Genomic DNA, 15,545 nt, shown 5'->3' with positions numbered 1-15,545 from the left:
ATGATGTCAACAATGAGGCCACCAGAAATGCTGCTGGGTGGCACCCCCACCCTCCAAACATTTGTCCTGCATGGTAAATATCAACAAAAGAACAACAACTGATTCATGTTTAAACCTGTAATTAAACCTTGTGTTGGCATTCAAACTGAAAATGCTTGTTGGAAACTGTAAAGTGCCCCCGTACAGACACTCCAACAATGAGCAAACATAAATCAGTCACTATCTTCTGGGCAGTGATATGTTTTCCAGGGTCCATTGTAGTTCCAAGGCCTCTTCAATGAATGGATTTTTGGGCCTTTCTGGGCTAGGAACTCGATCTCACCCCATTGGATGACTGTCCTCCAACAGAACAACAGGTCTCCAGATGACCAGACTGGACCATGGACTGGTCTTCTGCCAGAACAAGAAGAGGTGCTAGGTCACCTTCCATCTGGTGTTCTGTTCTGCTCACCACCTGCTGAAGATGGCCACACTTCTTCTTCTTCTTTCAGTTTTATGGTGGGTTGCACTTGCAACCATTGCTTTTAGGTGCATATCGCCACCTACTGTACCCGGAGTATGAGTGTATGAGACCCTGGATCATAAATCACATGAACACTAGTGTCCCTAATCTGGGGGGATTGAGAACATTAGGCATTGCGACTCACGTGAGCTTGTAGATCGGCTATTTTCTTCAGAGATATTTGCGTTGAGTAAAAAAAGGAGTGGGCTAATAGAGAGCACATCAGATCAACAAAATATAGTGTGTGTGCTGATGGCCTAGTGGATAAGGAATATAACACATACTACATACTGGCTCTAATGTAGTTTGATGGTGAGTTGTGGGTTCAACTCCTGAGCCTGATGGCCTCTGTTTTATGTCCTATCTTCACTGTATCCAAAACAAAGGCAGAAACGGGCGGCAGTGTGCAAACGTGGCTGACATAACGCAAGGTTGATTTTTTATTTGCGCGCTCCGAAATTCACTCCGATATTCGGCCAGAAAAACACAGCAGTGTGCAACCAGCTTGAGTCTTGTTAAAGGGATAGTTCACGCCAAAAATGACTTGGGTGTGATTACTCACCAGATGGAGGCATGATTTTTTTTTACTTTGCATATGTCGCACAAGACAATAATTTGATGGCTGACAGCAGTTCCCTATGGAGACCCAAAGAGTCTCCTTTGTGTCTCCATAGGGAATCACTGCTGGTCATCAAATTATGTGACAAAAACAACAAAATATCCATGAATTCAAGTCTCCGTGCATGGGTGAGTAATCAAAAGAGAAAAAGGTCATTTTGGGGGTGAACTATCCCTTTAAGTGGACAGATGGGTGCGGCCACATGCATTTATAGAGCATGTTTATTTTAATAATCAATGGATTGTGTTTCTGTTTGGATCAATGGAACTAACCCACTTTAAGTTCCTATTCATGAGTATATTTGCAAAAATGTTGTCCTCTGCATTTACCCATCCTATAATCACTAGGAGCAGTGAGCAGCCATTGTCCAGCCCACTGGGAGCAATTAGGGGTTCTTGCTCAGGCACATTGTGTGGGTGGAAATGCTCTGCTGGCCTGTGGTGTCTCAGGTTGTGTCCTGTGAACAGGATGATGTAGATCCTTAAGGATGATCGGTGCTCTACAGCGCTGTAGATAATGTCCATGGCAGGGAGATCTGAGCCAATAATGCTCTTTGCAGTTTTGACAACTCGTTGGAGCGATTTCCTCTCAGCTTGGGTAGTGTTTCCAAACCACACCGTGACACCACTGGTGAGGAGGCTTTCCACGAGTCCTCTGTAGGCCAGAGTGAGGGGCTGCCGACTGAGTCCGGCCTTCTTCAGCATCCTAATGAAGTACAGCCACTACTGTGCTTTTATCACTGTAGCAACAGTTCTAGTTTTTTTGACACATGAAGGCCAATGAATTTAAAGCTGTCTGCCTGCTCCACCTCTGTCCCCTTGATGGTGAGTGGTCGGAGTGCAGGAGGTCCCCACCTAAAATCCAGAATTACTTCCTTGTTTTGTTTCTACATTCTACATGTTTGACAGATTTGACAGTCGCTGAATGCTTAATGTGCTTGTCAATTTCATGAGATATCATGAAGCTAAAGTGTGTGTTACATATATGCTGCCTACTCCTCAATGTTAGGGTACAAATAGATCCAAAGTGTCCATTTGTTTATTGTACACCCTCAGACAGAGCCATAAATGAATAAATTGACAGAGGATTTTATAGTGAGTCGTGGGGTAAAACAAATGCACTCCTGGGTGCTCTGCAAGACTTCTGCATATGATCATATGACGCCAATCATGACCTCCAGGGAGATTGAGATTTCCAGGCCGGTAAATAAAATGTCCAGCAGAACACTGTGCACAGATATGTCCATTCTATCATGCACTCACAAAGATGTCCCTCAGGATGCAATCGTACTGCATGCCACTCATAAAATATTGAACATACTAGCGGTAGATATTGAATATACAGTATGTTTAGGTCAAGGTACTACTGTATGGTATTGCAAGTCTCGCTCTGCCCCTTTCCATTGAACATGGTCCAGTTGCACCGCTGTAAACATGCTCTCTATCTCTAATACCCCAAAGACTGGGAATAATCAGGTCATAGCAATCATTTGATTGAAGGGTTTACAGGGATTAAAGGAGCAAACAATCTCACAACTGAGAGTTTTAGTCTGAGAGTCCTATTCTGTGATTTGTGAAACAGCATGAAAGGAGGCCCCCTAAGAGGCATACTAGCGCTCTGTTTCCTAAACTATAAGCACAATTTGTAAAATTATGATGTTTTGGTAATTTCATAATAAACCATTCTAAACCATGCTCCTGTAGCAGAGTGGCTCACAACCTCAGCCTGATGACCTAAAAAAAGTCTAATATCTCCCTGAGCCATAGGGAATTCTCTTTGGCTTACTGGTTAAGATGTTGGCTTTCCATGCGGGAGACACTGGTCCAAATCCCGGGTGTTACATTAGTGCTGTGACCCGGATCGGGCTTCCCCATGGGAGAAGGTCAAAAGGGGGTGAGTGTAGCAGTAGCAGAGTGGTTCGCAGCCTCAGCCCTGATGACCTAAAACAGTCAAATATCTCCCCTGAGCCATAGAGAATTCCCTTTTAAACCTACTGTTCAACATACAACCAACCAGTTGAACAAATCACAGATTTCAACCTTTGCTTCTATGAAATTTCCAAGAACATTATTATTTATGGAAGATTTTTCTGCACATTTATTCTATTGCTAGTTTGACCATTTCAAATACTTATTAATCTTAAATAGTAGGGCTCGACTTCACCAATGTTTAAGTTAAGCCAAGAGAAGGACATGTTGGTATGCAAATGACTGAAATCAGTTGGACTGATATTTCTTCAACAATAATAGTTATATAGCTCTATGCTGATATCATTACTACAGACTGGGATATCCATGTCTCTGCTGCTCTTTAATAAACAGAAAATAAATGTTCAGGTTAAAGATGTATCCATATGAAACAAGTGAAACTGGAAGTGATTTTTAATAAAAAATAAAAACCTGACAAAATTGGAGCTGAAAAACAAAAAAAGAAAGAAATTGATCAATGGGTTCTCATGCCTGATCGGATAAAATTGTTCACCATGTGAAGAAAAAATATATGTTCTGTTTAGTAAAGAGCTGGAGAGACCCCCTGTCATTAAACAAACACTCTCTATTTCAATGACTACTAGCAGCATATAGATTTTCAACTTTTTTATAAAAAAAAAAACATTCGTTTTTCAACTAAAAAAATATCACTTACAGACGACGTTCCTGGATAGACGATAAGTCGAAGCGACGGGGGGATAGGCGTAGCTGAATACATATTGAGCCGAGGAACAATAATGTCAGCTCAATCCAGACTCTACTAATATTATTCTCACTGTTTTGCATATTGCATTTCCTCGTCAGTGGAACAGGTTTGAGGAAGAGAATCATGTCCAGACCAGCTATACAGGCTCTGTCCATGCATAGATAGATAGATAGATACCTTTATTATCCCAAGGGGGAAATTTAGTTGTCCAGTTGTAGCACAGCAGTATACAGTTATTTACAAAGTTACAGAGAAGTAGGAAAAAATAGATAAGAGTAAAAACAAGAGCAGTACAGTACCAAAAAAGAGAAGGTGCATCAATAGAGGGGGCGAATTAAATATAAGTATATATACATAAAGTGTCTTACAAAAAGAGACCAAAGCAGTCAATGCTAGTTAGTGCAACAAGTATCTCACTGTCATTGTTAAACAAGACACATACTCAGAAACTACCAACACAACCTAATAGTGCAATGTCGAAAAACAGTGCGAAAAAAACAACAGAAACAGCTCAGAGCAGAAGAAACTAGGCAGCGTGTCACCAATGCATGAAACAATCTATGTCACATAATAATATCCTGTAGAACGTATATTGTACTGTATGTATGTTTGTGCAAAAGGTCTTTGCCACAGTCTGAATAAAACACAACACGTGGTCATAGCTATTTTAAGTATTTTGACCAACGTCAATCAAAGAACAAGAAATGTTATTTTAAATGTATTGCTATTTTACGCTGCTTTTGCGTGCGTGCGTGCGTGCGTGCGTGCGTGCGTGTGTTTATGTTTATAGGGATGGCATTGTGTGTTACAGTATGTGTGTGTGTTAAGTCAGAATCAATGCAGTGTTACAATATAGGCATTAAGCAGATGCTCTTATCAGAGTGAGGCAGAGTGGAATGGGAGAGTTTGTTTAGTGGCTGGAATGAAAATGAGTTGTGTGCACTGTTTTGAGTCCAACAGTCTTATGGCTTGAGGACAGAGAGTGTCCCTCAGCCCACTGGGTCGAGAAATCATTGTTTCGGTAACCGTTTGTCAGACACTTCTTCTGGGTCTTCACTCCACTTCTCTGTGTGGATGTCCTGCATGGTTGGCAGCTCTTAACCAAAAGGTTAATGGATAAGCGCCTTGATCATTCAAACAGAAAATGAAATCCCGCACACAATGGATCACCTCTGCATTGAATGTATTAAATTAGACATTTCAATTACACAGGATCTTTCTCAAGATCAATCTCGAGGAAGGTCCTGTGTAGCTGCAGAGGTGATCAGTGTGTGTGAGAAACGGAATGGGAGGAAAAACAAACCCTCCTCCATGGCAGAGGTAACACTTCGGACACCAAAAAACGTCATATCCCATGATGAAGTCGAGCAGCTCCTGCTCGACTTCACTTCCTCATTCAGATCCATTCTATCCTCATTCACATCCATTCTATCTGGGCTCAGTAAAATGTTTTTTCTCCCTTTGTTTATCCCCCATTGCTCGTTTGGTCATGTTCTTTGGACTGTAGCTGACTCATGCTTCGCCGCGGTTGTATTTTTTCTTCTCCGTGTGAGAGACAAGACGTTGAACGGCCGTGAACGCGGGCCACGCAGTGCCGGACTTATGAACGGGCTGAAGGTGCTGCAGCACGGGGCATCATGACCACAAGGGGGCACCATCCTCAAGGCTCATGCAAGCATGCTTTTTTTTTCTCCTCCCCATCAGCGAGGAGGTTTGTTTGTGTGTGTATGAGTGGTTTTCCCAGTGCCCCCCTTCTTTGCTTCTTTTTCCCTAGTTGATTCATTGTATTTCATAGTATTTCTATAGTGAAGAGAATCGGCTAGTAATGCCTGTAAGGACCTACTCTGAGATCGAGTCTGCTATGCTACAGACCTTTGAATGAGAGAAGACATCAGTGTTGTTCCATACACTCTTCTCCCTGTTTCAGGTAAATATGTGGAGAATACATAATGGTTCATGCTATGCCCTACAGTCTGTTTTAAGTGCTTTGAAGAGGAAATTACATTATTAGTGTTTGTAGTGTTTCTCACTGTAAACACAAAATATTCACATGAGCTAAGCTAAGCTAAGCTAAGGTTGCTGTCTGTAATGACTGGTTAGTGGTTACACTTAAGAGTTTTGAGGAAACGTTTGGTGGATACTAGTAGTATGCACAACTCTAAAATAACTGGTTGGAGCGCCTCAGTGCGGCTGCAGAGTTAAGTCTACCAAACCAGGTCCAAGCACCAGGGCACCATGAAGGGTTAATCCTGCCCTGGGGCCACGCGCTGCGTGCACGGCACGCCACCACCGAATATCTGGTAAAAACAATAGGAAAGATACACGGCGTCAATCTACATTAGTTATGGCAAAACTATGGCAAGTGTTAAGAGTGCAGGTGGGTTGCTCAGGTGGCACAGTGGTGAAGCCCCTGCCCACCACCATGATGGTTGTGCGTTCAAATCCACCATGGTGCATCCAGCCGTCGGTGTATGCGAACGCAATTGGCCTGTGTTCAGGGGGAGGGAAGCCGGGCGGCGAGGGTGATATTGGTCATTGCACATACTCCTACAGGCTGGGGCGGCACCTGTCAGCAGGGAGGGAGTGTTAGGCAGAAGCAGTAGTCCTCCCGGTGGGGGCTCCTCACTGACAGGTGAGTCAGTAGGATACAACACAGAAACGTGTGTGTGGAGAAATTAATTGGCATAACAACTGCACTGGAGAGAAAAAGTGGGTAAATAATAATTAACTACTATTAACTAAAAAAAAAGCTTCTCTGAAACGTTCATGTACAAACATTAGAAATTAATCACAAGTGCTCGAAAATAACGACTATCAACAAGTCTCATTAGCCTGTATTTCATACAGTCTAGTGCCAACATTCGAGTGGGAACACTTATTAGTCATTAGTTCTAGTGTTTGGGATACAGCCTTGCGTAAAGTTCTGACAGCTTTATTTTTCTCTGCAAAAATTAATTTATTCTCCATCGCAGGATTTTGTCACACAAAAAGAAAATAGCAGATTTACAAGCTCATAATGTCTCACATCTGCACAACACCATCGTACAGTGTACATCTATACTATAATTTTGCGAATGTCTGAGTGAGTGTCTGTCTGTCTGTCTGTCTGTCTGTCTGTCTGTCTCAGCGTTTCTCCTCGGTGGCTGGAGCAATTGATCTGAAATCGCATCACCATTAGCATATGAACACACCTGACATAACTGTGAAGCCCGTTTGTCACTTTCACAAATCGTATGCTGTATATTCGCATTTTTATGGTGTATCTATATCTATTTAGCCTACAGCACCTTTTGTGACCACACATGTTAAGGGAGGGGCGCTGTTGTTCAAGCCATTAGCACAATCACACACAAACCCCCCCACACACACACACACGGGGGGGGGGAGGGGGGAGTGTGTGTGTGTGTGTGTGTGCAGGCGGGCGGGGGGGGGGGGGGGGGGGGGGGGTTCTGGCCCTGTTACAGATGTTGTCCAAAAATCATGCAGATCGGTACACAGTATCTCTGTAGCCGTTAAATGGAACGGGTATTTCTTACATTGATGCTCCTACATATTAGCATGCAAGCACCAGTTAAAGTTACTTTAGTTTCCATCCCTCATATACTGTGTGCACAGTGCACATCCCATAACCCACACACTGCACATCATTTCGGAGCTCATATCTTTGAACGGGTAAGGGCTAGTATACATAAATCAATAGCTTATTATCACTCCTTTTTCTCCCACACATTTCTGTGTTGTCACTCACTGCAGCTGTATCCTACTGATTCACCCGCCAGTAAGGAACCCCCACCGGGAGAACGTAGAGCCTTCGTCCTACTCCTCACGCCCAACATTCCCTGCTGACAGGTGGGTGCCACCAGCCCATAGGAGTAAGTGCAGTGATTAATATCACCCTCCCCCGAACACAGGCTAATTGTGTCCCTATAGATGCTCGACAAAACCGGAGTCCATGTATCCAGTCCCATACATGATTGGATTATTAATTTAAAGTGCAACATTGTTTTCTCAGTAAACAAACCAACATAAAGTTTAAGTCTGTATAGAGGGTAGCTGCACATTTCTAAAGTGACAATGTAAGGCATTAAGGACTTTTTTAATACCCTTAAAATAACAAATTAAACATTGGCCGGAAATTGTGAAAATAGCAGATCTACCGGTACATGCTCACAACGCCTTGCGTTAAAATATGATTATTATTCTGAAAAGGTTGAGAACCACTGCCATACATCATAAATAAAATCGAGTATTCATACAGAAGATCTTCCTTTATGGTGGGAGAAATGTTGGCATTTAATAATACCTCTCTTAGAATACCTCTTGGAATTAAATTATTATTAGTGGCTCAGGACTCATGAGCTAATCGCAAGGTTCACGGTTCGATCCCTTCCCCCTGTGTTAGTCACGTCCTTGAGCAAGTCACTGAACTCCTGAAGAGCCTTGCATGGTATCCTCCGCCGTGAAGGTGTGAATGTAATGCACATTGTAAAGTGCTTTTGAATGCACTATTTATCATTTACATTATAGTTTCATGAAAACATAATGCTGACATTATTCTATAATGAGGAAACCCTCAATATACTGCATTGTTGTGGGTGAGATAGCAATGAGCTATAACATGAGACCTTCAATGTTTACTGTAAATACTTTGCAAACAAACTTGCTGTGGTCACACAACTTTACTGGTGTGTTGTGTGTGTGTGTGTGCGTGCGTGCGTGCGTGTGAGCATGTGTGCATGCATGCTTGGGTGCGTGTGTGTGTGTGTGTGTGTGTGTGTGTGTGTGTGTGTGTGTGTGTGTGTGTGTGTGTGTGTGTGTGTGTGTGTGTGTGTGTGTGTGTGTGTGTGTGTGTGTGTGTGTGTGTTTCTGCTTGTTTTAGGGGTGAGGATAGAATATGTTTCTTTATACAATAAAGATGAGACGGATGTTCAAGATTTGACAACCTACTGTCAATAAATGATTCACACACTTACACATAGACAAGCTCATAGGCACATAAACAGTACAGTGTGTGTGTGTGTGTGTGTGTGTGTGTGTGTGTGTGTGTGTGTGTGTGTGTGTGTGTGTGTGTGTGTGTGTGTGTGTGTGTGTCTCTGCTTGTTTTAGGGGTGAGGACAGTAGAATATGTTTCAGCTGATAACATTCTTTATACAATAAGGACGGGACTGATGTTCAAGATTTGACAACCTACTGTCAATAAATGATTCACACGCTAATGCTTACACATACCCATAAACATACGCACACGCACACGTATTCTTATCACCTAGGCCTATGGCAATCTTCATTTGTATGCATTTCCTAACCCTAATCAAAGGCTGGCTCTTATCACCATACATGCAGCTCTTTCTAGAATATAAGCTCTTTCTTCCTTTTTCTTCTTCTTTTTACATAAACTGCCCCTTTGATAGAGACAATCATTTGAAGAAGCCAGAAGGGTGATAACACTGGCATTGTTTTATTCTTCACATTTTCATAAGGTTGCAAGCATTTGAGCCTATGCCAGACTGATCAAAAGGTGGAGGCTGGGGTGGAGGAGGTAGCTAAGCAGCAGCAGATCCAAAGCTTCGGATGACACACTACAAGACTTTGCGTACAATCTGATTTCATCATAATTTAATGGGATCGTATGAGCATTTACACTACACAATCCTCTTTCTTGAAGATTATTGGGTCGTGTGTCCCGCTGTGTGAGTAGACACTTCACACTACAAGACTTCTTCTTCTTCTTCTTCTTCTTCGTGGGGTTTTATTGCGGTTGGCAACCTTAGTAGTTGCATTACCGCCCTCTTCTTTTATCTCAACCTCTATTTCTTCTATAATCTCACCCTGTGCTGTGCAAACTTAATACTGTCCACCCCAAAGTGACCCCCTTTCATTTTCTCTTCCTTCCAATGCGCTACACCCCAGCCCCTGAGGCCTGAGATGGTGTGAATCCTTCTCTCAATATAAGTCTTCTCCTGTGACATCCAGAACATCCAGAAACCTCCTAGCCGCTTCCAGCACCATCTTTATTCTTGACAATTGATGACCATTGCTATAAAAGCCAAAAAACGTTTCTTGTCCGTACCAGTGTTTTCACCAGGCTCATTGCCCTTCCTCTCGGATTCTTGCTGTGAATTCTTTTCACTGCTTGTATTGTTTTCCCTCTCCACTCTCTTTACCGCCTCGGCATATGATCCTTCCTTTCAGCCCTAACGCTGCTCACCTTCATCTCCTTCTCTCTCCTAGGACACTGAGCCGACCCTGCTTAGTGCTCCCCACCACAGTGTACACACTTTGCTTTTACTTGTCTTTCTCCACATTCCCCCTTGCATCTTTCCTCTGCACACCTCCCACATCTTCTGTTTTGCCTGCACACTACAGCTGCATGGCCATACAACCATACAACTGGCACAAGACTTCTTCCCCGACACCCCTGTGGTGAAATCTGACAAGGAGAGGAGAGGAGAGGAGAGGAGAGGAGAGGAGAGGAGAGGGGAGAGGAGAGGAGAGGAGAGGAGAGGAGAGGAGAGGAGAGGGGAGGGGAGGGGAGGGGAGGGGAGAGGAGAGGAGAGGAGAGGAGAGGAGAGGAGAGGAGAGGAGAGGAGAGGAGAGGAGAGGGGGAGTGCTGTGTCTCTGGGTTTGCCTGTGGTGATGCTCCATGCTCCGGTGGATAGAACTCACCTTTCTTTTAGTAAAATCCATCAAAAGTACTGTACAACACTACGGAAAACTATCCGACCGTGACCGCAAGTTAATACTTGTGAGGTTATAACGACACGCTGAGGCACAGTTGTTTACGATGCGATGCTGCCAGCAGGGTTTAGTAAACAGAAAGTTGGGGTACCAATTTGATCCCATAAGGAGAGAGAACTAACAGTGCGTAAACAAGTGAAATTGGATGTGATGAAATAAACAAAACAAAAAAGAGCAGACTGAAACTGGAACATTAAACTGGTGCTGATTGGATATTTTCTCTAGAGGGGAAAGAAGGAGCAGCCCTAGAATATAGAGCCCAGGGGGACCACTAACTAAGTATATACAGCACAGGGATTAAGTGCTCTATACTTAATAAACTTGACCTGGGTTGGCTCTTTACATTTTATAATAGGGATTATAGTGTTCAATGGTTATTCGATGCAGTATTTTGTTATAGCCATTATAGAGTATTGTTTTGCTTTGAAAATGGTGGGATCATCTCTGGAGCCAATTGTGTAAGAAAAAGAAACAATCGAGTTTTCCTTTCACCAGTTTTTAAGTCCACTTTCAATTATAAAGAGGGATAAATGCAGTGCGAGGCCTCTGCTTGCCGCTTAGATGTTACAAACAAAGAAACACTCCGCAGTCCAGAGTAAATAATTGCTCAGCGTTCAAGTGGCTGCCGGAACAAAAGCAGCTCGTCTCAAGAGCCCACAAACCAGCCTTCTGAAAGCGAACAAACACTACTGTGTGGAAACCTCGTATCTCCAAGTTTCAAATGTGTATGTTCTTTCGCAAAGTAAAGCCCTGCTTCATCATACAAGGCCGTCGCACAAAAGTAGTGAAAACAGCAGATCTACAAGCACACAACACCTCGCGGTGCGAGGCGTTGTGTGCTTGTAGATCGGCTGTTTTCACTAGTTTAAATCATTTATAAAATGATAAATGCAAGATAAACGGTGTTGGACATACAGTACAAGGTTTTCTCCCTGACAACGACGATATGTGTGCGTGCAAATGTATGTACTGTGTGTGTGCGCGTGTGTGTGCGCGTGTGTGTGTGCGCGCGCGTGTGTGTGTGTGTGTGTGTGTGTGTGTGTGTGTGTGTGTGTGTGTGTGTGTGTGTGTGTGAGTGTGTGCGTGCGTGTGTGTGTGGTCCCTGTGGGATCTCCATGGTCAATAGTACAGTGTCAGAGCAGGAAGTAGCAGCGGTCGCGGCCAGGGGGTCTGCATGGGTTCACCCCTCTGAGGGCACATGAGGATGTACGGCTGTGACATCATCATCATCATCATCCTCCCACCAATAGGAGGAACACAGTTCTCACCAATCCCCCCATGGGAACACTACCCTCCCCCTCTACACACACAACCACATGAGCAAGCACATACACTACACACACGCACGCGCACACACATGAAAACAGGGTTGGATTTGCTCCGGGGGATGTTGGGTAAGTCCGTGCCTCTGCAAGTTCTGATATCCCCCCCTCAGGTCATTAATGTTTTATGTCCGGTGGGGATACGTTTTGGCCCTGCTTCTGGTCCCACTACATTAACATCCCACTACCCTAACCCTAACCCTACAGCACTTCCTTTTGGGAAAAGTAAACTGATATATATGTTTGATATTTATGTTTGATTATATCACAACTTGGCAGCGTTTGTGGATTGGCTATTTTCCTTATTTGTCATACAGTGATGTATATAGGGGCCTAAGTGGTTAAGAAAATGTTCCCCCTCTGTTTTTGTTAATAAATCCAATCTTGCACGGTTGCACACCCCCTCCACCACCACCACCCCCACCTCACACACACACAAGCACGCACGCACGCGCACGCACGCACGCACGCACGCACGCACGCACGCACGCACGCACACACACACACACACACACACACACACACACACACACACACACACACACGTGCACACATCAACAACGTAAACACAATCTATGCCATATGAAGCTGCAGGCAGCAGCACACATTGTAGCAGTTTACAGTTTACAGTTTAGGCATTTAGCAGACGCTTTTAATCCAAAGCGATTTACAATAAGCAGGTAATACACATCACTATAATAAGCACAATACCCAGGGGGCAAACCAGCCTTTTTTTAGGAAACCTGCATTTGCCCCGACATACAAAGTTGTCCACCAGAAATATTATCTATGACCCAGTAGGATCACAACCTATATGGACAACCCGGTCAATTTGTACAACAAAGTCCAATATGGCCGCCTTTAAGTCCAATATGGCCATGAATAGGGCAAAATTTTAAACTGAGGGATATTTCCACGAAACTTCACAGGTTGATCAATGGTATAAATACAAAGATTTTTTGTATTGCAAGTTTCCATGAAATCCAATATGGCCGCCACAACATGGCCGCCATAATATAAGCGCCCAGAAAATAGGTTTGGCTCTAACTTCTGAACCAGATGAGCTAGAAATGCAAAGTTGGTGTCTATTGCATGGTTTCTGACCACAAGAGACTTAAAGGTGATATAACCTATATTTTAAATATAACTATATAAGTATTTTAGCCCTCATTTCCCTCTATACATCCAGGACGTATAGAGGGAAGAGCTCATCGACACACAGCATAATTGGAGTGATATGAGCAGGACAAACTTAGGTGGTCAGGATAAAAGTAAAAGCTGTCAGCAATGACAGAGACCAATCAGTACAGCTGGTATTTATAAAGGTCAGTGTGACCTGGCAATACACATAATTAAGTCAGAGCAGTGTGGCCTTTCTAACATTTGAGCTTGCAAATGCACAGTGAACTGAGTGTCAAACTTGTTCTGTGCTGGTTAGTGATCACTCTAATAAATTAAAGCATCAAAGAAGAATTACCTGGTCAAGAAACATGCTAGGTCACCTGCTACTAAATAGACACTTTTAATCAATATAAGCCAACGTTGGTTTTAGTTTAGCTCAAGTCTATGCTCCACCTCCACTCGTACAACCCACACCATGAGTCTGGTCAGAGTCGTGTAACCAGGGATGCAGAGATGGTAGTCAAGGTCATGGCAGCATTGGAGACTAACCCATTTACAGTGACCACATCATCCCTGATCAACATATCAACCGGACAGTGTGCTGATTCTGCAGTCATGGTTGACCTGATTGCTGTGAAAGAACTGGGTCGGAAGGCACTATGTGAGTCACTCTCCAGCGATCAGAAGAAGACATGCATAGTGAAGCTTAACACTTTCCACACTCAAAACACAAAATCCAAAAAGTCAAAGGGGAAGACATCAGCACCTGGCAAAAGCAATGAAATAACTGCCCTCCTGCGCATGACCCAGATCATTGCCAGTGGCGGAGAACTGGACCTTCCTAATTTCATAGGCAACCACGAGTGCAGTGACTTCCCCCCATCTCTCTTCCAGGAAGATGGCAGGATGAGAACGGGCACCAAGGCAAGCCTTGTGAAGGTCCTTAAAGAACATACCAAAGTCACTATCATCCAGGAACTGCCAAAAGATGAACGGAAAAAATCTGTAGTAATTGATGCCATGTATGCCATACGACATTGGTCCTTTCAGAAAGGTGAAGCCTTTGGAGCAATCGCTGAACGGTACCAACGTCTGCTGTTAAAGGATGTGCCGGCCAACACAGACATCATACACTTTTGCTGTGACCGGTACAGTGGACCCAGTCTTAAGACAGCTGAGCAGGAACACAGGTATGTCCATTCAAAACCTGCAAAAGAATATGAAGTCTCTGCACAATATACAGCTCCTGATCCTCAAGAGTTTTTTGCTGTCTCTGAAAACAAAGCAAACCTTCTAAGATTCCTCTGTGAAGAATGGTGTCAAAATGAGACACTTAAGTCTGCTCTTGGTACAACCCATCTTTACCTGAGTGGAGGATTTAAAGAAGAGACAAGGAGTGTGGTGATCAAGGAGGGGTGTGTTGTTGATGTCCCTGCACTAGAGTCAACACAACAGGAGGCCGACACAAGGGTAATTCTACACACCATCTACAGTGTCCAGGCTCACAAAGTTGACAGAGTTGTCATCCATGCTAATGACACAGACATCATCATCATCATGTGCCTATATCATGCTGCCACCCACCTCCTAGACCTTCCAGAGCTGTGGGTGAGAACAGAGCAGGATGCATATCTTCCTATCCATCACATGGTCTCAGCCCTTGGACTCGCACAGTGTCGTGCCCTGCCCTTTATTCACAGCCTGAGTGGCAGAGATACCACCAGCTATCCCTTTTTCACTGGAAAGAAGGCATGGTTCAAGACCAGCATGGGTCTAGATCTCCCTGCACTTCAGGAGTTTGGTGAAAATTCCTCTTATTCCCTCTCAGAGGATGTCAAGAATCAGGCTAGAGACCTCACAATAGCTGTATATGCATCAAAAGCTGACCATTCGGAGGACTTTGACCTGGCAAAGCTGAGAGTGTACAAGTTCCTAAATAATCGATCAACCTTGTTGAAGCTGCTGCCACCTACAGAAAATGCCTTTGGCCTGCACCTGAAAAGAGCTGCTCTAGCAGCCATAATAGATAAAACCGCACACATCGCGAAGCCTGACATCCCTTGCTTCACTGAATATGGATGGTCTCTCAGTGATGGGAAGGCAGTCCCCTGTCCATCTACAGAGCCAGCCTGGCCTATATCAATGGACAAGGCAATATCATGTAGCTGTATCAAAGGCTGCCAGAAAAACTGTTCATGTGCGAAGAAGGGAATTGCATGCTACTTGGGGTGTCGTTGCCAAGGACTGGAGACAAGATGCAGCAGGATAGGTACACATGACAGTGATAGTGAATAGCAATAATTTGCGTTATAATGCAGCCTGTTTTAATCATGTGTTCATTATAATTTCCCTTAAGCTGAAGTTGTTGGAAAGCATGTGCATGTCTATGTGTGAAAGACCCAAAAAGGCAGTTGCATTCATATCATTGAGATAATCTCTCTCTTTTTTTCTTTTTTTTAATTAAAAAATAATTTCTAAGATACATTGTTTTGGTCTCTGATTGTATCTGAAGTCATTGCTACAACTACATACAGTAGAATCGGACAGG

At 43.7% G+C, this 15,545-nt stretch overlaps 1 protein-coding gene across 1 annotated transcript in view; it reads right to left on the bottom strand.

Moving 5' to 3' along the window:
- Positions 1-15,545, bottom strand: part of ano1a (anoctamin 1, calcium activated chloride channel a) — a gene marked incomplete at both ends in the record, with an annotated part of 100,967 nt that overhangs the window by 69,321 nt on the left and 16,101 nt on the right. The window contains 3 exons of the mRNA XM_080730140.1: positions 323-393; positions 10,105-10,245; positions 13,786-13,975. Coding sequence (XP_080586266.1) covers positions 323-393; positions 10,105-10,245; positions 13,786-13,975 — 402 coding nt within the window. The remainder of the gene's footprint in view (positions 1-322; positions 394-10,104; positions 10,246-13,785; positions 13,976-15,545) is intronic.

Source organism: Nannobrachium achirus (assembly GCF_963921795.1).
Source record: "Nannobrachium achirus genome assembly, chromosome: 7".
NCBI lineage: Eukaryota > Metazoa > Chordata > Actinopteri > Myctophiformes > Myctophidae > Nannobrachium > Nannobrachium achirus.
This window is presented reverse-complemented; position numbering and strand designations above follow the sequence as displayed.